At 43.8% G+C, this 23,398-nt stretch overlaps 1 protein-coding gene across 1 annotated transcript in view; it reads left to right on the top strand.

Annotated features, from left to right (window-relative positions):
• LOC134346195 (kelch-like protein 1) overlaps positions 1-23,398 on the top strand; it is a 462,134-nt gene that overhangs the window by 413,594 nt on the left and 25,142 nt on the right. Inside the window, exon 8 of the mRNA XM_063047509.1 lies at positions 20,729-20,891. Coding sequence (XP_062903579.1) covers positions 20,729-20,891 — 163 coding nt within the window. The remainder of the gene's footprint in view (positions 1-20,728; positions 20,892-23,398) is intronic.

Genomic DNA, 23,398 nt, shown 5'->3' with positions numbered 1-23,398 from the left:
TGATATTCTAATTTTGGCACAATCCATTTATTTTGAAGTTTATAGTAAATTTTATGTCTTACACTGTCCTGCTGATGCAAAGCAACAGATCTCAGGACAATGAGTCTGACTCTGAATTGGGCAGCGGGCAGGGCCTTAATTCCTGTTAAATATGCATCGGTTTTGGTTGCTTTACTTTGTGCAGGGACTGCAGTGACGTCGCCAGAATTGTAATAGAAACATAGAAACATAGAAAATAGGTGCAGGAGTAGGCCATTCGGCCCTTCGAGCCTGCACCGCCATTTATTATGATCATGGCTGATCATCCAACTCAGAACCCAGCCTTCCCTCCATACCCCCTGACCCCTGTAGCCACAAGGGCCATATCAAACTTCCTTTTAAACATAGCTAATGAACTGGCCTCAACAGTTTGCTGTGGCAGAGAATTCCACAGATTCACCACTCTCTGTGTGAAGAAGTTTTTCCTAATCTCGGTCCTAAAAGGCTTCCCCTCTATCCTCAAACTGTGACCCCTCGTTCTAGACCTCCCCAACATCGGGAACAATCTTCCCGCATCTAGCCTGTCCAATCCCTTTAGGATCTTATACGTTTCAATCAGATCCCCCCTCAATCTTCTAAATTCCAACGAGTACAAGCCCAGTTCATCCAGTCTTTCTTCATATGAAAGACCTGCCATCCCAGGAATCAATCTGGTGAACCTTCTTTGTACTCCCTCTATGGCAAAGATGTCTTTCCTCAGATTAGGGGACCAAAACTGCACACAATACTCCAGGTGTGGTCTCACCAAGGCCTTGTACAACTGCAGTAGTACCTCCCTGCTCCTGTACTCGAATCCTCTCGCTATAAATGCCAGCATACCGTTCGCCTTTTTCACCGCCTGCTGTACCTGCATGCCCACTTTCAATGACTGGTGTATAATGACACCCAGGTCTCGTTGCACCTCCCCTTTTCCTAATCGGCCACCATTCAGATAATAATCTGTTTTCCTATTTTTGCCACCAAAGTGGATAACTTCACATTTATCCACATTAAATTGCATCTGCCATGAGTTTGCCCACTCACCCAACCTATCCAAGTCACCCTGCATCCTCTTAGCATCCTCCTCACTGCTAACACTGCCACCCAGCTTTGTGTCATCCGCAAACTTGGAGATGCTGCATTTAATTCCCTCATCCAAGTCATTAATATATATTGTAAACAACTGGGGTCCCAGCACTGAGCCTTGCGGTACCCCACTAGTCACCGCCTGCCATTCTGAAAAGGTCCCGTTTATTCTCACTCTTTGCTTCCTGTCTGCTAACCAATTCTCCACCCACACCAATACCTTACCCCCAATACCGTGTGCTTTAAGTTTGCACACTAATCTCCTGCTAATCACACTAATGTAACCTGCTTGGCTGATGAGTTTTATGTAGCCATCGGGTTAGCGTGCGCAGTGCCCACAAGGCATGGGCAATGATTATTGCAATCCACCTCAGACCTTTAAGTGAGAAACAGATCACTAAAAAGACAAATACTGGGTGGTAAAACTTCTAAGTGCAGAATGCCGTACGAGAGTTTACTTTTTAATAATTTTGAATGGGTATAGTGGAATTACGGCTTTAGTCATGATAAATATCATTAATACAACCAATTAACAATAATAAAGTCACTTCGAGCCACTTACTGTAGTTCTGCTTATGAATCAAAATGACAGTTAATTACTTATAAGAGGCTGAAACTGAGTCAATCTCGCATGTGTTCTGGTCTGATTAAGGTGAGCTACTCAGAGTCATTTATTTACTCCACCATAAGGACTTTACAGAGCATGAAGACTCTTGTTTAAGATCTTCAGCACTAATCCCCTTGGCTTACAACCATTGGTCTTCAATCTGAAGAACTGAATACAGAATAACCAAAGACTGACACTTCTTTGCCAAAAACATCTGTGTGTAACTTTATTCTCTAACAGTGTTAAAAGGTTCCCTGATTCTGCCTACATTTTGACAGGTGCATTTCTTCATTGATAAAGATGACCTATCATGTGACCTTTAAGAGAAAACTTCTTATCATTTCCTTGCTTTGGCAGTGCAGAACAGCTCAGGTTTCTAAATATCCTCAGGCAAAATTGACATGCTTTGGGGGAGAAAGATTACACCATGTCACAAAATCATTCTTCATTCCAGAGTTCACATTGGATTAGCCTGCGCAGCCCCAAGTCTTGATAGAGACATATGCTTGCCTGCCCTCAAATGCAATGCTACTAAATGAGAACTACCGACAGTGCAGTTGAACATCAGTCCTCAAAGTGTATGACAAGGATGATTCAGCAGGTAGATCTACAGGAATTGGAACTCTGCATATTTTTTTCATTGACCAAGTTAAACGCTATGATATGAGTCAGAGAAACATACTTGTTATGGCTCAAAATATGGCGATCCATCCCATTGAGTCAATGGCAGCCTCTCATGGAGCCATCTCGTCAGTATTAGTCTTATGTTCCTTCCCTTAGCCCTGCAAATTACTCTGCCCCATTCTAATACCCTTTTCAAAGCTGGGATTAATTCTATTTCCAACACTTCTGCAGTTCCAGTTCATAAATGTCCTCAAGTCCTCAACTGACCTCCTAATGCGACAATCTTCCCATTCTTACACCATAATCTCACCTCTTAGTTAATCAAAACTCTTCCCTCTGCCAAAAGGAGCACAAGCACGCTGGTCACCTTACAACGAATGTGGCAACACCTCCACCATCTTAAGTACATCCTTGCCTCCACCCATCAGCCCCCAACTCTCCGCTTTCTGCAGGGATCATTCCATCTTCCTTCTCCATTCATCTCTCCTCACTAACCTCCCTCCTGACACTTATCCCTGCAAGCAAAAGAAGTGCTACAACTGATCATTCATCTCCTCTCTCTTCTTCATTCAGGTAAGGCAACACTTCACCTGCCAATTTATTGGGGTCAGCAACTGTATCTTGTGTTCCCAAAGTGGCCTCCTCTACATTGGTGAGACTCAAGTGGATTGGGGGACTGCATTGTCAAGCACCTTTGCTCCATGTACAAAAAGCAGATTTCCCAATAGCCAACCATTTAAATTCCAATCCCCATTCTCATTCTGATGCATCGGTCCATGGCCTGTTCTACAGCCATTATGAGGCCACTGTCAGGTTAGAGGAGAATCACCTCATAGTTCACCTGCATAGCCTTCAACCTGATGGCATGAACATCGCTTTCTCCATCTTCCAGTAATTTTGCCCCTCTCCTTTCCTCCTCTTCAATTCTCTGCTCTGGTCCCCCTCTCACGTCCTCTCACCTGCTTATCACCTCCCCCTGGACCCCCCTCCTTTCCTTTCTCCTGTGGTCCATTTTCCTTTCTTAACAGATTCCTTCTTCTCCAGTCCTTTACCTTTTCCGCCTATCACCTCCCAGCTTCTTACTTCATATCCCCTTCCCCCATACACCTGGCCTTCACCTATCATCTTCTAGCTTGTTCTCCTTCCTCCCTTCCCCCCCGCTTTCTTATTCTGGCTCCCCCCCCTTCCTTTTCAGTCCTGATAAAGGGTCTCGGCCTGAAACATCGACTCTCTATTATTTTGTTTGTGTTCACCACCAAATTTGGCTATTTTTCATATTGTGATTTTGCATGAGAAAAAAAAAAGAAACAAGAGGAGATACTCATAGGACTTATCGATTCACATAAGTCCAAGAGCAGGGCTGAGATGTTACTTTCTGTTATTAATAGCAGCATGCACCCAATGAATAGGGAGATCTCCCTCTCTTACTATAGCAGACAGGTACTCAGCTGTGACAGGACGTAACCAAGTAGATCTGTGGATTTGGATCAGTGATGGTGACAGATGATGGAGAACTTGAAAAGGTATAAGGTTACAAAGTATGTCATGCCCTTTTGCCTGTTTGGGACTTCCTAGAGATGATAATGGCTACCTCAGATAACTCCATGTTCCTGGCAGTGTTTATGCTCCCAATCTGAGGAGAAGTCCAAAGAAGCATATTAAAACTACCCTTTACAAACTGGACTGGCAATTTAGTATGGCAAATTATCTGCCTGGCACTGCAAGAATCTGCAGAGTTTCGGACAGGACTCAGCACACCATGGAAAGTAGCCTCCCTTCCATGGGCTCTGTCTATACTTCTCAGTGCCTCAGTAAAGCAGCCAACATAATAAAAGACTCTATCCACCCTGGACACTATCTTTTCCCCCTTTCCATCAAGCAGAAGAGCACCAAAGCACATAACACCATGCTCAAGGACAGCTTCTACCCTGCTGGTATAAGGTTATGGAATGGTCCACTAGTATGTTAATATCTACGTTTGACCTCACAATCTACCTCATCATGGGTTTTTCATATTATAAACACCAGAAACATAGGAGCAGAATTAGGCCATTAGGCCACCAAGTCTGCTCCGCCATTCCATCATGGCCGATTTATTATCGTTCTCCTGCCTCCTCACCATGACTTTTGACACCCTGACAAATCAAGAACCTATCAGCCTCCCCTTTAAATATACCCAATGACTTGGCCTCCACAGCTGTCTGTGGCAATGAATTCCACCGATTTACTACCCTCTAGCTAAAGAGATTCCTGCTCATCTGTGTTCTAAATGGGTATCCCTGTATTTTGGGGATGTACCCTCTGGTCCCAGACTCCGCCACTATAGGAAACATCCTTTCCACATCCACTCTATCTAAGCCATTTAATATTTGAGAAATTATTCCCCCCCCCCACCCCAGCAGTATCCATAGGGCTTTACTTGTTGCTGAGAAGAATGGCCACAGGGGAACTCTGTACTAACTGCTTACTCCTCTTATTTTGCCTGGTGGTCACCCATTATCTGACTGCACTGCACTTTCTCTGTAACACTTCATTCTGCATTCTGTTATTGTTTCCCTTGTTCAACCTCAGTGAACTGGTGGGATGAAATAATTTGGATGGATGGCATGCAAAGCAAACATTTTTTTCACTGAAACTCAGTACATGTGCCAATAATAAGCCAAACACTGGACATTTTTGGGACACATTGTCCTTTCTGTACACAGTGATCTGAATCTATTATTTGGCTCAATTATAGAATCCAGTCTTACTACATTTAACTGAAGGAATCTTCTGGATGCATTGACAGCCAAGCTAGTTTTGATTCCTTATTTTCATTTCATGTTTTCTAAATATTTGCAAATATTTTCATAAGTTTAGCTAATATTTCAAAAAAGTGCTTTTTCTTAATGAAACATTTTTCATGCCAATTATAATATTTTCTGAAAGTCAGAGACATTCAAAATTTAATGAGTGTTAACAACCGGCAAAGCAAACACACACCCAGCTTTGACAGCTATCCACAGGTGTGAGAAGTGATTGGCACAGAGCTTCTGGATTACTCAGCCTGAAACACTGTTGTCCTGCTGACCATCTACAATAATCTCTGTTGTAAAAATGTATATATGTAATATTTCAAACACAAAGTTTCTTCATCAGAATGGCTCAAATTTAAACTCTTAATTCATATTTGTTAAATATTTTAAAAAAATGGTTGGCAGACAATAGATGCATTTGATAAATCCTGTGTGTGAGATTCAAAGTTATATTTATAGTTGCTGTGGTACTATAGTATACAATACTAATGCATCATTATTGGGGACTCTGCTTTACTTTGCATTCTTACAAAATAGTCGTCGTGAGGGTTATTGGTTTAGAATAACCCAAATGTAAATTCCTATTATCTGTTATTGCTCTTACTGCTTTTAGAAATGCATTCTACAATTTAATAACTAGAAAATTCACTGACCATTTGACTTGTTGGTTGTGCAATATGACTGAAGGTTACTTGCACTGAATTTGGTCCTAGGTTCGGGTAAGGATTACACAGATCTACTTCTTAAGTAAATCAGTAAAACAGTTGTCATTTTGCAAAAAACTGCAAATTATGTTTATGCCAGTCCTTAAAAGGAGTCCTCCTTTGCTCTCAATTAAAGTATAATTGAGGAATAAAGGTAACATTAACTTTCCAACCACAACCTGAAATTTCAATTATAAAAAACACATTTTTGTTCATTAATGTTCAAGTTAATCAGAAACATGCATTTTGATCATAACCTATTTTTTATCTAAGTGAACATGTAAAACAATGTATGGTGGGATATTTCTGAGGTTCAAGATTATGATAGTGCTTTGATAGTTTATTGCTTGGTTTATTGATAGTCAGGGTGTGTTACAATTATTGAATATACAGTTCTAAGTGGAAATCAGAAGTGCTAGAAATCTATAACAAAACAAAAAATTCTGGAAACACTCATCATCTGTGGAAAAAGAAATAGAATTTCTTCTCAGATCAAAAATAATCTGTCAGACTGAAAAGTCTATAAGTATCTTTCTCTTTCCACAGATACAGCCTGACATACTGAGTATTTTCCTGCATCTCCTTTCTGTTGGCCCAAAATTGCAACTGGTTAACCTAACAGATGCTAATTTGTTTTGTAACACACACAAAAAATGCTGGTGAACGGGGCAGGCCAGGCAGCATCTATAGGAAGAGATACAGTTGACGTTTCAGGCTGAGACCCTTCGTCAGGACTAACTGAAAGAAGAGATAGTAAGAGATTTGAAAGTGGGAGGGGGAGGGAGGGATCCAACATTATAGGAGAAGACAGGAGGGGGAGGGATGGAGCTAAGAGCTGGAAAGTTGATTGGCAAAAGGGACTTTTCCTTCGCTACATCGACAACTGCATTGGCGTTGCTTCCTGCACCCATGCTGAGCTCGTTGACTTCATTAACTTTGCCTCCAACTTTCACCCTGCCCACAAGTTTACCTGGTCTATCTCCAACACCTCCCTCCCCTTTCTTGATCTTTCTGTCTCTATCTCTGGAGACAGCTTATCTACTGATGTCTACTATTCGAAGAAGGAATTCTGAGAATTGGAGCAGGAGTGCGGAGGAAGCCATTTTTGAATTTTTCGTTTTTTTTTCCATCAGCGTTCAGAGAGGCGGGACTACGCAGGCGTGTGACGTCGGGCAGTGAAGCGTGGAAGATTTAAAAGGAACAGAGCCTTATACAGCGGGCAGCATCATTTGTGGGTGGCAGAGTGAAGGCTTAAGGGCTTCAGCTCAATGGGCTTAGGCGGAAACGGGCGAGGCGAGGAAGGTTTGGTATTCATTTTTTGTTGTTATCTGAGGAGACGGGCAGTATGAGTGTGAGGGAAGTTTGTTGTTCTTGGTGCCGGATGTGGGAGGCCCTGAAGTCTCCAAACCTCCCAGACGTACACATCTGCGCCAGGTGCGCCAAGATGCAGCTCCTAACGGATCGCGTTAGGGAACTGGAACTGCAGCTCGATGACCTTCGTCTGGTCAGGAATAGTGAGGAGTTGATAGAGAGGAGTTACAGGCAGGTGGTCACACCGGGGCCACGTGAGGCTGACAAGTGGGTCACGGTTAGGAGGGGGAAGAGGAAGAGTCAGGTAATAGAGAGTACCCCGGTGGCTGCGCCCCTTGACAATAAGTAATTCTGTTTGAGTACTGTTGGGGGGACAGCTTACCTGAGGGAAGCGACAGTGGCTGTGCCTGTGGCACAGAGTCCGGCCCTGTAGCTCAGAAGGGTAGGGAAAGGAAGAGGAGGGCAGTTGTAATGGGGGACTCGATGGTAAGGGGGTCAGATAGGTGATTCTGTGGACGCAGTCCAGAGACCTGGATGGTAGTTTGCCTCCCTGGTGCCAGGGTCCAGGATATTTCTGATCGTGTCCAAGATATCCTGAAGTGGGAGGGTGAAGAGCCAGAGGTCGTGGTACACAAGGAAGGTAGTGCACCCATGGCTGACAAGGGAAATTAGGGATAGTATCAATTCCAAAGAAGAAGCATACAAATTAACCAGAAAAAGTGGCTCACCTGAGGACTGGGAGAAATTCAGAGTTCAGCAGAGGAGGGCAAAGGGCTTAATTAGGAAGGGGAAAAAAGATTATGAGAGAAAACTGGCAGGGAACATAAAAACTGACTGTAAAAGCTTTTATAGATATGTGAAAAGAAAAAGATTGGTTAAGACAAATGTAGGTCCCCTACAGACATAAACAGCTGAATTGATTATGGGGGGCAAGGACATGGCAGACCAATTGAATAATTACTTTGGTTCTGTCTTCACTAAGGAGGACATAAATAATCTTCCAGAAATAATAGGGGACAGAGGGTCCAGTGTGATGGAGGAACTGAGGGAAATATATGTTAGTAGGGAAGTGGTGTTAGGTAAGAAGGGATTAGAGGCAGATAAATCCCCAGGGCCAGATGGTCTGCATCCCAGAGTGCTTAAGGAAGTAGCCCAAGAAATAGTGGATGCATTAGTGATAATTTTTCAAAACTCTTTAGATTCTGGACTAGTTCCTGAGGATTGGAGGGTGGCTAATATAACCCCACTTTTTAAAAAGGGAGGGAGAGAGAGATCGGGGAATTATAGACTGGTTAGCCTAACTTCGGTGGCGGGGAAACTGCTAGAGTCAGTTATCAAAGATGTGATAACCGCACATTTGGAAAGCAGTGAAGTCAGCATGGATTTGTGTAAGGAAAATCATGTCTGACGAATCTCATAGAATTTTTTGAGGATGTAACTAGTAGAGTGGATAGGGGAGAACCAGTGGATGTGGTATATTTGGATTTTCAAAAGGCTTTTGACAAGGTCCCACACAGGAGATTAGTGTGCAAACTTAAAGCACACGGTATTGGGGGTAAGGTATTGATGTGGATAGAGAATTGGTTGGCAGACAGGAAGCAAAGAGTGGGAATAAACCTGACCTTTTCAGAATGGCAGGCAGTGACTAGTGGGGTACCGCAAGGCTCAGTGCTGGGACCCCAGTTGTTTTCAATATATATTAATGACTTGGATGAGGGAATTAAATGCAACATCTCCAAGTTTGCGGATGACACGAAGCTGGGCAGCAGTGTTAGCTGTGAGGAGGATGCTAAGAGGATGCAGGGTGACTTGGATAGGTTAGGTGAGTGGGCAAATTCATGGCAGATGCAATTTAATGTGGATAAATGTGAGGTTATCCACTTTGGTGGCAAAAACAGGAAAACGGATTATTATCTGAATGGTGGCCGATTAGGAAAAGGGGAGGTGCAACGAGACCTTCTTCATTGGCTATATTTAAGAGGGAGTTAGATATGGCCCTTGTGGCTAAAGGGATCAGGGGGTATGGAGGGAAGGCTGGTACAGGTTTCTGAGTTGGATGATCAGCCATGATCATACTGAATGGCGGTTCAGGCTTGAAGGACCGAATGGCCTACTCCTGCACCTATTTTCTGTGTTCTATGTTTTATAAGCCTACGGACTCTCACAGCTACCTGGACTATTCCTCTTCCCACCCTGTCTCTTGCAAAAATGCCATCCCCTTCTCGCAATTCCTCTGTCTCCACCACATCTGCTCTCAGGATGAGGCTTTTCATTCCAGGATGAAGGAGATGTCCACCTTTTTTAGAGAAAGGGGCTTCCCTTCCTCCACTATCAACTCTGCTCTCAAACGCACCTCTCCCATTTCACGCACATCTGCTCTCACCCAATCCTCCCGCCATCCCGCTAGGAATAGGGTTCCCCTTGTCCTCAACTACCACCCCACCAGCCTCTGGGTCCAACATATTATTCTCCATAACTTCTGCCACCTCCAACGGGATCCCACCATTAAGCACATCTTTCCCTCCCCCCTCCGTTCTGCTTTCTGCAGGGATCACTCCCTAAGCGACTCCCTTGTCCATTCATCCCCTCTATCCCTTCCCACCGATCTTCCTCCCGGCACTTATCCTTGTAAGTGGAACAACTGCTACACATGCCCTTACACTTCCTCCCTCACCACCATTCAGGGCCCCAGACATTCCTTCCAGGTGAGGCGACACTTCACCCGTGAGTTGGCTGGGGTGATATACTGCACCCGGTGCTCCTGATGCAGCCTTCAATATATTGGCGAGACCCGACGCAGGCTGGGAGACCGTTTCGCTGAACACCTACGCTCTGTCCACCAGGGAAAGCAGGATCTCCCAGTGGCCACACATTTTAATTCCACATCCCATTCCCATTCTGATATGTCTATCCACGGCCTCCTCTACTGTCAAGATGAAGCCGCACACAGGTTAGAGGAACAACACCTTATATTCCATCTGGGTAGCCTCCAACCTGATGGCATGAACACTGACTTCTCTAACTTCCGTTAATGCCCCACCTCCCCTTTGTATCCCTTCCTTATTTATTTATTTATTTATCTATCTATCTATCCATCCCCTTTCCCCCCCTTTTTTCCTGTCTTTTTTCTCCCTCTGTTCCTATCACTATAACTCCTTGCCCATCCTCTGGGTTCCCCTCCTCCCCCTTTCTTTCTCCCCAGGCCTCCCGTCCCATGGTCCTCTCCCTTCTCCAGCCTCGTATCCCTTTTGCCAATCAACTTTCCAGCTCTTAGCTCCTTCCATCCCACTCCTGTCTTCTCCTATCATTTTGGATCTCCCCACCCCCTCCCACTTTAAAATCTCTTACTATCTCTTCTTTCAGTTAGTCCTGACGTAGGGGCTCGGCCTGAAACGTCGACTGTACCTCTTCCTAGAGATGCTGCCTGGCCTGCTGCGTTCCACCAGCATTTTGTGTGTGTTGCCTGATTTTTCAGAGGCACCATCTTGGATTTTTTTGCCAGAGAAAGCAGGATCTCCCAGTGGCCACACATTTTAATTCCACGTCCCATTCCCATTCTGATATGTCTATCCACGGCCTCCTCTACTGTAAAGATGAAGCCACACTCAGGTTGGAGGAACAGCACCTTATATTCCATCTGAGTAGCCTCCAACCTGATGGCATGAACATTGATTTCTCTAACTTCTGTTAATGCCCCTCCTCCCCTTCTTACCCCCATCCCTTATTTATTTATTTATTTATTTATTTATTTTCCCCCCTTTCTTTCTCTCTTTTTTTTCCCGTCTGTCCCACTCACTATATCTACCTCTGGTGCTCCCCTCCCCCTTTCTTTCTCCCTAGGCCTCCCGTCCCATGATCCTCTCCTTTCTGCAGCCTTGTATCCCTTTTTCCAGTCAACTTTCCAGCTCTTGGCTCCATCCCTCCCCCTCCTGTCTTCTCCTATCATTCAGATCTCCCCCTCTCCCTCCCACTTTCAAATCTCTTACTAGCTCTCCTTTCAGTTAGTCCTGACGAAGGGTCTCGGCCCGAAACGTCGACTGTACCTCTTCCTCGAGATGCTGCCTGGCCTTCTGCATTCACCAACATTTTTTTGTGTGTGTTGCTTGAATTTCCAGCATTTGCAGATTTCCTCGTGTTTGCTAATTTGTTTTGTGTTGCTTTGCTTCACATTAGAATTTGAGCCATTGCAGCTTGCAAGGAAATACGAATGAGTGGCATAAGTAACTTAGATGGTATATGATATTGTGGCCTCTGAAACAGCTCAATGCTGGAAATGGAACAGGTATTAAAAAAAAAAGGGAAACCTTACAGTTGCTGGGAATCCAAGCAACGTACACAAAATGCTGGATGAACTCAGTCGGCCAAACACCATCTATGGAAAAGAGTAAACCACTGACATTTCGGGCCAAGACCCTTCATCTCTCAGCGACACACGAGTTAGTGATACCTGAAGTCCGTGTGTCCCTGGGGAAGGGACACACAGTATCCATAGGCACAGTGGGGAATTTCCTGTGTGTTACAGATGTTATGTGTGTTCGAGATAGAAATGGCTGAATAATTCAAAACTTACTTATTTTAAATAGTGTGAATTGTGCAATATTGCAGAATTGCAGTAATAAGATGCTGTAATTAGTAATTAAACCTCCCTTGGAAAAGGAAAAAATAATTGACCTCTTGAACAGACAACAAAATTTTGTTAAAAGTTCTGAAGTCAAGTTTGTCGAGTTCATTTCATTTACTATTAATAACCATGTTTCAATCTTCCCCTGCAGAATCTCAAAAGAATCTCAAAAATTATTTGTATTTAACATTACTTACTAAATCTTATTCAATTAAGTGCTAGGAAAAAAAAACTTGCCTTTTCTTGCAGATTTTCATCAGGTCCAAAAGGGCAATATCGCTGTTGGAGTAATTAGGTAATTAAGATATTATAGTGAGGTTGTAAAATGTTTCTGCTAGCCCTGAACGTCTAATGGGGATACAATTAATCATGCACAATCTTACCTGAAAAAGAATTAGAATCAATCCTGATTTATTATCACTAACTACCGTGATTTGAAACATGTTATTTTGTGGCAGCAGTACAGTGCAAAGGTATAAAATTACTATAAATTACATTAATAAATAAATGAACAGTGCTAAAATAAAGTGTGAAGGGATTTAAGACACTTATGATTTCATGTGATTGGTTCGGAGCAGTACATACAATTCGAATTCAGGTTGGTTGACCAATCCCTTGTGGAGAGCAAGTTTGTCTCTATAATGATAACATTAAGTCTGTGCAGAGAGACAGAGTGTAGTTATGTGCTGTTTGGTTTGATCAGAGTTCCCCCCATCAAGCTGCTTATACAGTACATCAGATGGTTTTTGTGCATCAAGTGCCACGTTAGCTGAGTCCCATTCAATTAGATTCATCAAATTGTGGGACAAGATTAAGTGAAGTGGACTGATGAGGTCCTTGGCTTTTCACCTTGTATTTCCACCTGCAGCTTCAAACAGGTAGACGCGGGAGAGAAAAAAAGAAGAATCCCTTTCCAATATCCCACCATAAATAATTCAGCAAGCAAAGACTTTGGAAACCAATTAAATATAATAGAAAATTTCCTGCACACTTGGTAAGAATGGTTCCCTGAGGACAAACACCATAATTACAGGGAAAGGAAGGCTGACCTGAGAAGGGACTAGCTTTCCTTGTAGCCCTTTGTTTTTTGAAATAACATCATTTATCATTGTCATTATGGCTTGATGGAAGCCCACATTGAGGGCATTCATTTTGACATTCTCTTATTAAATTTAGAACACATTGTCACTGATTGAGCAGAGACAACCAGGTCTCATTTTCCCTTCATATTCCACTGCTTTGTACCTAATACTGCAGTTTCAAAGCTAACTACCAATCTTGTACTTAATATACTCTATCACTGAAGCAATAAAATTTGAGACTTTATAGGACAGGGTTATGAGTCTGGATTGTATAAGAACCTGACCTTTTTAATAAGTAAAACAAGTTATCAATGGAAGAATATTTCACTGTGACACTGCAGTAATGAACTTCCTGCTTAGGTATTTGGCTGGGTCTTGTGTTGCAGTATTGCATTGGTTTATTGAGTAAGGATGGGCTAGATTGTCCTGGACTATTGCCCAAGCCCATTCTCTCACAGCAACTTAATCTGCATGAGGAAGGCTGGTTGAACTAACCTTTTGTAACTCAGAATCCACCTGTGAGAAGGAGCAGGCATAAGTGACAACTAGGTCTGAGCTGTCAGATCATGACATTCTCTCTCTGAATAGCCTGCAGAACCTTTGCAGCAACAAACTAGGTGCTAGAGCAACCCAAGCACTTGTGTGAGGACAGGAATTGTCACTATTTTCACAGATAGTTATCATATCAATATTGATGAACGTGCAGGATCTTGACTGGCTACATGATGAATTGCACTGAGGACATCACTGAAACCATCATTGGGGACTTTCCTCGCCGCCCGCCCCCCCCCCCCGCCAACACACACACACTTTCAGGACATATATCAGAAGCATTGCAAACACAGTGCCTCCAGCGTTGTCAAAGACCCTTCGCACAATCTCTTTGACCTCCTGCTATAAGGTAGAAGGTGCCACAGTGTAAGAACCGGAACTGTCAGGCTGTGTAACAGCTTCTTTCCTCACCCTGCTGCCTCCTTGCACATATATTCAGTCTGCCTGAATGCCCTGCTGCTATACCAACAACCCCCACCCTCACCTCCACCACCCACTCTCTCATTCTGCACTGGTCACTTTTCATCTTTTATTGCTGTTGTTTCACATATTTCTACCTCTGCTTGTTTTATTTTAATAGTACCCGTAACATTATACTTTCATACATAAACATGCACCTCACACTTTATGTCAACCTGCAAGTCTTTAGGCCATGTCACTCAGGAACTTGTGCTAATATTATTTTGTGACTATAGGTGGTGGATTGTACCTATATGTGGTATCTGTCACTATATGTACTGTGTTTTGCACCCTGGCCCCAGAGGAATGATATTTTGTTTAGCTGTGTACATGTGTATGGTTGAATAACAACAAACTTGACCTTGAACTTGAAATGGCGCCTGACCAACTGAGTCCCCCCAAGGCGCTATCTGTCGCTCCAGATTTCAGGATCAGCAGTCTCTTGTGTCCCTACAGACTTGCTGACAGCTTATCACTGTCAAGTCTTTGAGCAGTTTTGAAATGTATAAATAATTTAAATAGACTTAAATAATTGGAAAACTAAAGATCGGGTTTATGAAACTTGTCAAATAAAGTCTAATGGCATTTTTAAAAAGAAAATCAGATGAAGTGAAATAAAAGAAAAAAAACATTAGCACAGTTACCAGTACTTGGATTTTTGCAGGGCCATCAGCTGTGCCTAATTTCAGCTCTCCTTGGCTTGAAAGCAGGTGTCCAGATGTAAAATGTATTCTGCCCTCTGGCTTAGCATAATTGAGCTAGTTTCCATGGTGAGTGGGATGTCCAACGTATGAGAATTGAGAATCCAGCTCCAGCTCACTGCTGACCACTGTGACTTAAAGCATGACCATGTAAATCAGAGGCAAACTGAGCAGAGAGAAGAAAGCCAGCAGTTCTCAGGGAATGTGTAGAAGGGACAAACACAATCTGACCCAGTATTTTGGATGTACTCACTCAGGGCTGACAGAACTATTTTGACCAAGCTTTCAAATTGTCCCTATTCTGTCTTGCCATCATTTCATTGCAAAAGCCTTTAAGGCAAAAATCAAGCTGTATGTACAGCTTTTCATCATTTACTTGCTTATAGTTTATGTTGGATCTCAGCAACGTTTGATTACCGCTCTTTGCAATGTTATTGCTGCTAGGCAAACGGATCACATTGATTTGGATTAACTTTTTACAAATGAACAATATCATCATAGTTTGATCTGTGTAGTCATGATATACGCTATCAATATTCTTTCATTCATCATAATTATCTCACTCACAAGTCGTGTCTCAATGATAGTAATAACTGTGTTTAGATTAACCTAAATTGTTTGGTGATCTCAGCCACAGTTGTGATAAACAAGTCTTTGTGACCCCCCCACCCCCCACTACAAATCCAGCCTAGACCTGTGCAGTTGTAAGACCAAGCACAAACTGAGCAGTATACTGAAGGTCATAAACTGTGCAGTAATCCAGAGAAGTGATGAAAATTCAGTCAGCAGTTACAGAAACTCAGTGGGGAAATCTGTGTGAAGAGATGAGATATTGCTGGAAGAAGAAAAGATGAATATTTTCCATACATAAAAAATAGTAGGGGAGAACAGAGAAACTTGTTCGGAGTCAAATCAAAATTAAATTACAGTGAGATTGAATTTCAGACATGTTCTGATCAATGGTCATATCCTGAAATCACTTGTATGGGTACATGGGTTGGAAAGATTTAAAGGTGCATGGGAAGATTTATTCCTGTGGAATAATTGTTGTGTTGTTATTTTCCTGCTACATGTCTGTCAAGAAATGGTTTACACTTGAACTTTCTGCTGGTCCATCCTGCCAAAAAATGGAAGTTCACGACATGGCTTTTGGCACACTGTCAAGCCATGGAAACACAAAAGCTGGGATGTGATGTTGTACACAATGTTGAATTTTTGGAATATTTTGTTCAGTTCACGTTGCTATAGGAAAGATGCAATTAAGCTGGAAAGAGTACAAAGGAGACTTATGAGGATGTTGCTGGACTCAACGGACTGGGTTGTGGACAGAGGTTGGGCAGGCTGGGACCTTGTTCTTGGAATGTAGGAAACTGAGCAGTGACTTTATAGAGGTGTATGAAATCACAAGGGCTATAGATAAGGTGAAAGCATCTTTTTTCCAGTGATGGGGAAATCAAGTGCTAGAGAGCATAGGTTGCTGGGACTCAATAAGCTGAGACAGGTATATTAATAGCACTTGTATGGGTACATTGATTGGAAAGATTTAGAGGTACATGGGCTGAACGTGAGCAAATGGGAGTAGCTTAGATTGGAATTTCGGTTGGCATGGACTAGTTGGTCCAAAGGACTGTATGACTCTATGACTCTATAGCATGTTTTATTGGCATAACACTAAGCAGAATAGAGTCATAGAGAAGTAGAGCACAGAAGCAGGCCCTTCAACCTCTCTAGTCCATACTGAAACCATGTAAACTGCCTTTTCCCATTGACCTGCACTGGGACCATAGACTTCCATACCTCTACCATCCATGTACCTATCCAAACCTCTCTTAAACATTGAAATTCAGCTTGCAGGCACCACTTGAGCTGGCAGCTCATCGCACAGCCCCACAACCTTCTGAGTGAAGAACTTTCCCTTCATGTTGCCCTTAAACTTCTCACCTTTCACCCTTAAGCCATGACCTCTGGTTCTAGTCCCTCTCAACCTCAGAGGAAAAAGCCTCCTTATATTTACCCTCTTATTTTTGTATATCTCTGTCTAATCTCCTATCAGGTTCTCCAGACCCAGCGACATCCTTGTACAGCAACGACCATGGACACATTCGAAGTGATTACGCAACCACCAACTGCAACTCCAGCCTTGAACACCAGGCCGGGTCTTTATGTGCTGCTGTTGTGACTCCCGTCTCCCCTTCCCCCACCACCACTCCGCAGCCCCGTCTTCCTCAGATCCCACCGTCAGCTCCTGGGCCCTCAGAGGCTCCATCTTTCTCTCACCCCAACCCTCCCCTCTCCACTGACACCCCCAGCCTCCCCCCTCCCCCCTCTGATCCCAGCTCTCATCCGTGCCGGGTCTTTACCATCCCCTCCGACCTTCAACTGTCGGAGGCAGAGCGCTCTGTCCTCAGTAAGGGCCTCACGTTTGTCCCCCTTCGCCCACACCTCAGCGAGTTCCGTGTTCGCCACGATGCAGAACTTTTCTTCCGCCGTCTCCGTCTCCGAGCCTACTTCTTCGGCAAGGACTCTTCCACCCCCACCGATGACCCCTTCTCTCGTCTTCAACCCTCCTCTTCTTCATGGACACCCCGCTCTGGTCTTCTGCCTGCTCTGGATCTCTTTATTGCCAACTGCCGACGGGACATCAACCGTCTCGACTTCACCGCACCTTGTCCCCATTCCAACCTCACTCCTTCGGAACGCTCTGCTCTCCACTCCCTCCGCACTAATCCTAACATTATTATTAAACCCGCTGATAAAGGGGGTGCTGTTGTAGTCTGGCGTACTGACCTCTACCTTGCCGAGGCACAGCGACAACTCGCGGATACCTCCTCCTATTTACCCCTCGATCGTGACCCCACTAAGGAGCACCAGGCCATTGTCTCCCACACTATCAACGACTTTATCCGCTCAGGGGATCTCCCATCCACTGCTACCAACCTTATAGTTCCCACACCCCGCACTTCCCGTTTCTACCTCCTACCCAAGATCCACAAACCTGCCTGTCCTGGCCGACCTATTGTCTCAGCTTGCTCCTGCCCCACCGAACTCGTTTCTGCATACCTCGACACTGTTTTATCACCCCTTGTTCAATCCCTTCCGACCTATGTTCGTGACACTTCTCACGCTCTTAAACTTTTCGATGATTTTAAGTTCCCTGGCCCCCACTGCTTTATTTTCACCATGGATGTCCAGTCCTTATATACTTCCATCCCCCATCAGGAAGGTCTCAAAGCTCTACGCTTCTTTTTGGATTCCAGACCTAATCAGTTCCCCTCTACCACCACTCTGCTCCGTCTAGCGGAATTAGTCCTTACTCTTAATAATTTCTCCTTTTGCTCCTCCCATTTCCTCCAAACTAAAGGTGTAGCTATGGGCACCCGTATGGGTCCTAGCTATGCCTGCCTTTTTGTTGGGTTTGTGGAACAATCTATGTTCCGTGCCTATTCTGGTATCTGTCCCCCACTTTTCCTTCGCTACATCGACGACTGCATTGGCACTGCTTCCTGCACGCATGCAGAACTCGTTGACTTTATTAACTTTGCCTCCAACTTTCACCCTGCCCTCAAGTTTACCTGGTCCATTTCCGACACCTCCCTCCCCTTTCTAGATCTTTCTGTCTCTGTCTCTGGAGACAGCTTATCCACTGATGTCTACTATAAGCCTACTGACTCTCACAGCTATCTGGACTATTCCTCTTCTCACCCTGTCTCTTGCAAAAACGCCATTCCCTTCTCGCAATTCCTCTGTCTCCGCCGCATCTGCTCTCAGGATGAGGCTTTTCATTCTAGGACGAGGGAGATGTCTTCATTTTTTAAAGAAAGGGGCTTCCCTTCCTCCACTATCAACTCTGCTCTTAAACGCATCTTCCCCATTTCACGTACATCTGCTCTCACTCCATCCTCCCACCACCCCACTAGGAATAGGGTTCCCCTGGTCCTCACCTACCACCCCACCAGCCTCCGGGTCCAACATATTATTCTCCGTAACTTCCGCCACCTCCAACGGGATCCCACCACTAAGCACATCTTTCCCTCCCCCCTCTCTCTGCATTCCGCAGGGATCGCTCCCTACACAACTCCCTTGTCCATTCGTCCCCCCCATCCCTCCCCACTGATCTCCCTCCTGGCACTTATCCGTGTAAGCGGAACAAGTGCTACACATGCCCTTACACTTCCTCCCTTACCACCATTCAGGGCCCCAAACAGTCCTTCCAGGTGAGGCATCACTTCACCTGTGAGTCGACTGGGGTGATATACTGCGTCCGGTGCTCCCGATGTGGCCTTTTATATATTGGTGAGACCCGACGCAGACTGGGAGACCGCTTTGCTGAATATCTACGCTCTGTCCGCCAGAGAAAGCAGGATCTCCCAGTGGCCACACATTTTAATTCCACATCCCATTCCCATTCTGACATGTCTATCCACGGCCTCCTCTACTGTAAAGATGAAGCCACACTCAGGTTGGAGGAACAACACCTTATATTCCGTCTGGGTAGCCTCCAACCTGATGGCATGAACATTGACTTCTCTAACTTCCGCTAGGCCCCACCTCCCCCTCGTACCCCATCTGTTACTCTTTTTTATGCACACATTCTTTCTCTCACTCTCCTTTTTCTCCCTCTGTCCCTCTGAATATACCTCTTGCCCATCCTCTGGGTCACCCCCCCCCTGTCTTTCTTCCCGGACCTCCTGTCCCATGATCCTCTCGTATCCCCTTTTGCCTATCACCTGTCCAGCTCTCGGCTCCATCCCTCCCCCTCCTGTCTTCTCCTATCATTTTGCATCTCCCCCTCCCCCTCCAGCTTTCAAATCCCTTACTCACTCTTCCTTCAGTTAGTCCTGACGAAGGGTCTCGGCCTGAAACGTCGACTGCGCCTCTTCCTATAGATGCTGCCTGGCCTGCTGCGTTCACCAGCAACTTTGATGTGTGTTGTTGTAAAATTTCTTCTTACTCTTTCAACCTTGTTTACATTTTTCCTGTAGATAGGTGACCAAAACTGCACACACACTCCAAACTATGCCTCACCAATGTCTTATACAACTTCAACATAACATCCCATCTCCTGTACTCAATACGTTGATATATGTAGGCCAATGTGCCAAAAGATTGGATCACGGTTATTAAGAAAAACAACCATCAAAAGTAAAAAAGTCTCGATTAGAGGTAAATAAAATTACAGGGTTGCCCCACGTAACAAAAAAAGGTTCAATTTTCACAGACATCCTTTTTGTCCATAAATTGGAAAAAGGTAATAAAATCCCTCAATGCAGCAGCTCTAGCTCTGCATTATAGTAATGAATAGCATTGAAAGCCCATCAGAATGATAAGGAAGAGGAATCACTAAAAGTGAGGAGAGAGAGAGAAAAAGTTCTGGCATTTGTAGGAATGAATGCTTGTATATATATCGTACTTTTAAATTTGGTATTATTTAAATGTGTCCATAATTCAGGCCCTCGTAATCTGAAGATGGCCTGTAAAACCCAATTGGGATATGCTTAATTGAAATCTGACCCACATCAGACTAGTTTTATTTTTTTTCCCCTCACTCTGACCATCACTGGAATTAAAACAATCTTAAACACACTGCCTACCTGAGGTAATGCCAAGTTTCTTTTCCTGAGCTGTACTCAAGCAAAGAATACTGCACATGACAACCTGAATCCAAGTGTTTAATTGGAATATACACTCTAACTGAACCTGGTGAGTATAGTTCTATCCCTCTGGACTTGGTTAGGATTATGGAATGCACTGCACAGGCCAGAAAACTGAAATTAACATTAAATTTTGCTTAGACAGTATCTGTAGATAGGGATGCAAAATTAGTGAATACCCTTACTTCGAATGATCAATGATTTTTTTTTGAAGGGTGATTGCATTTGGTTTCAATAGTTTTTGCTTTTCATCTCCCTGAGGTCACCAGCCTGCAGCGTGAACTGTAGTTCTGTGTTCACAGGTGATATCTTGCCTGTTGAGCATCTTCTGCATCTTGCTTTGCAACAAAAAGGAATGGTGATTCAAACCAGTAAATAAGCTCCAAACAGCACTACTTCCCAAAACCTGAACACAGATGGACAGAGAACAACAGCCAACTACGTTTCACGATCGGCACAACCTGTGGCTTGTGATTCACTCCTGCCTGCTCCATTAACATCTTTCCATCTAATTCAGGTGTTGCTGTGTTAGAAGGACCAATGTATGCAGTAGGTGGCCATGATGGCTGGAGTTACCTAAATACTGTGGAACGGTGGGATCCACAAGCCTGCCAGTGGACCTTTGTGGCCAACATGTCTGTTGCTCGAAGCACAGTGGGAGTGGCAGCATTAAATGGCAAGTGAGTAGAGAATATGCCTTTAAGAGTGTATTCCAGTTTGAACATATCACTATTGTACAAGCTGACTAATAAATGTACCAAATCAATACCACCATTGTGAAATTTAAAGAAAGTAGAAATGTAATTAACTCCATGTTCATTTAGAACAAGGCATTATGATACAGTGTACAATATATTGGTGAGGCTGTACTCGGAGTATTGAGTACAGTTTGGTTGATCTAGTATTGGAAAGACACTATTAATCTAGAAAGAGTGAAAAGATGATATATGAGGATGTATAGGGAGAGGGTAATCACTTTGATCCTTGGAACATATGAGATTGAGGAATGATCTTCTAGAGGTGTATAAGATCATGAGGGGCATAGATAGGGTCATTACACGCAGTTTTTATTCTCAAAGGAAGGGGAACTGAAAAGTCGAGGGCACGGGTTTATGTCAATAATTTGGACTATGGGATTAATGGGTTTGAGACTAACTTTGCTGATGGTGCAAAGATAGGTGGAGGAGTGGGTAGTGTTGAGGAAACAGAGAGCCTGCGCAGAGACTTAGATAGTTTAGGGGAATGGGCAAAGAAGTGGCAAGTGAAATAACAATGTTGGAAAGTGTATGGTCATGACCTTTGGTGGAAGAAATAAACGGGCAGACTATTATTTAGATGAGGAGAGAATTCAAAATGTAGAGATGCAAAGGGACTTGAGAGTCCTTGTGCAGAATACCCTAAACGTTAATCTTCAGGTTGAGTCGGTGGTGAAGTAAGCAAATGCAATGTTGGCATTTATTTATAGAGGTCAAGAATATAAGAGCAAGGATGTGATGTTGAGGCTCCATAAAGCACTCGTGAGACCACACTTGGAGTATTGTGTGCAGTTTTGGGCTCCTTATTTTAGAAAGGATATATTGACATTGGAGAGGGTTCAGAGATGATTCATGTGAATGATTCCAGGAATGAAAGGATTATCGTATGAGGAACTTCTGGCAGCTCTCGGGCTGTATTCCCTAGAGTTTAGGAGATTGAGCGGGGATCTCATTGAAACATTCCGAATGTTAGAAGGCCTGAACAGATTAGAATTAACAAAGTTACTTCCCATGGCAGGCGAGTCTAGTACAAAAAGGCACAACTTCAGGATTGAAGGACTTCCATTAGAACAGAGATGCAGAGAAATTACTTTTGTCAGAGGATGGTAAATCTGTGGAATTTTTGGCACGAGCAGCTGTGGAGGCCAAGTCATTGGGTGCATTTAAGGCAGAGATAGATAGGTTCTTGATTAGCCAGGGCATCAAAGAGTATGGGGAGAAGGTAGGGGAGTGGGGATGACTGGAAGAATTGGACCAGCCCTTGATTGAATAGTGGAGCAGACTCGATGGGCCAAAAGGCCTACTTCTGCTCCTACAGCTTATGGTCTTATGGTGGTAGGAAAAGGTTTAAAGGGGGTTTGAGAGGCAACTTCTTCATACAAAGGGTGGTCCAGATACGGAACGTGCTGCCCGAGAATGTGGCTGAGGCAGGTACAATAACAACGTTTACAAGACATTTGGATAGGTACATGGTTAGAGGGATATAATGGTCAAGTGAAGTGAAGTAGAACGAGATTGGTGGATGCTATGGATGGCATGGATGAGGTTGGCCAAAGGGCCTATTTTCATGTTGTATTACTCTTTGATGTTATAAGGACATGCTTAACTTATTGTATCAGCAACTCAATTCCCGCATCATTAATCATTAAAAGAATAAATCTGGAACTTTAAATGAAAAGTCTAGTAGTAACAATAGTCATTTTGTCATTTTGTTGTTAAAATCCTACCTAGTTTACTCATGGAAGGAAATCTGTAGTCCTTACCTGGCATGACCTTTATGTGACTCCCAGACCATCAGTCAGGTTAATTCTTAACTGCCTCTTCAGTTCCAAGATAATTAGGGAAGGACAATAAACACAGGCAGACTCAATGACATCTGTAGCCTATGAAGAAATAAATATAAAAGAAAGTTCAGTGGATGGTGGCAATATATATTGATCAAAGATCTCCAAAACATCCTTCTTGTCATAATCCAATAAATATAGAGAAATAGACCAAATAGTAACTCACTCAGTTACTGGCACCTCCCAATCTAATAAATCCATCCTGCAAGTAAGAATAGCACACCATTTCTGGGTTCATAGCCAACATAGAAACATAGAAAAATAGAAAATAGGTGCAGGAGTAGGCCATTCGGCCCTTCGAGCCTGCACCGCCATTTATTATGATCATGGCTGATCATCCAACTCAGAACCCCGCCCCAGCCTTCCCTCCATACCCCCTGATCCCCGTAGCCACAAGGGCCATATCTAACTCCCTCTTAAATATAGCCAATGAACTGGCCTCAACTGTTTCCTGTGGCAGAGAATTCCACAGATTCACCACTCTCTGTGTGAAGAACTTTTTCCTAATCTCGGTCCTAAAAGGCTTCCCCTTTATCCTCAAACTGTGACCCCCTGTTCTGGACTTCCCCAACATCGGGAACAATCTTC

This window comes from Mobula hypostoma, chromosome 5, assembly GCF_963921235.1.
Source record: "Mobula hypostoma chromosome 5, sMobHyp1.1, whole genome shotgun sequence".
Classification (NCBI taxonomy): domain Eukaryota; kingdom Metazoa; phylum Chordata; class Chondrichthyes; order Myliobatiformes; family Myliobatidae; genus Mobula; species Mobula hypostoma.
The sequence above is the reverse complement of the archived record's forward strand: the minus strand, read 5'-3'. Positions and strand labels throughout refer to the sequence as shown.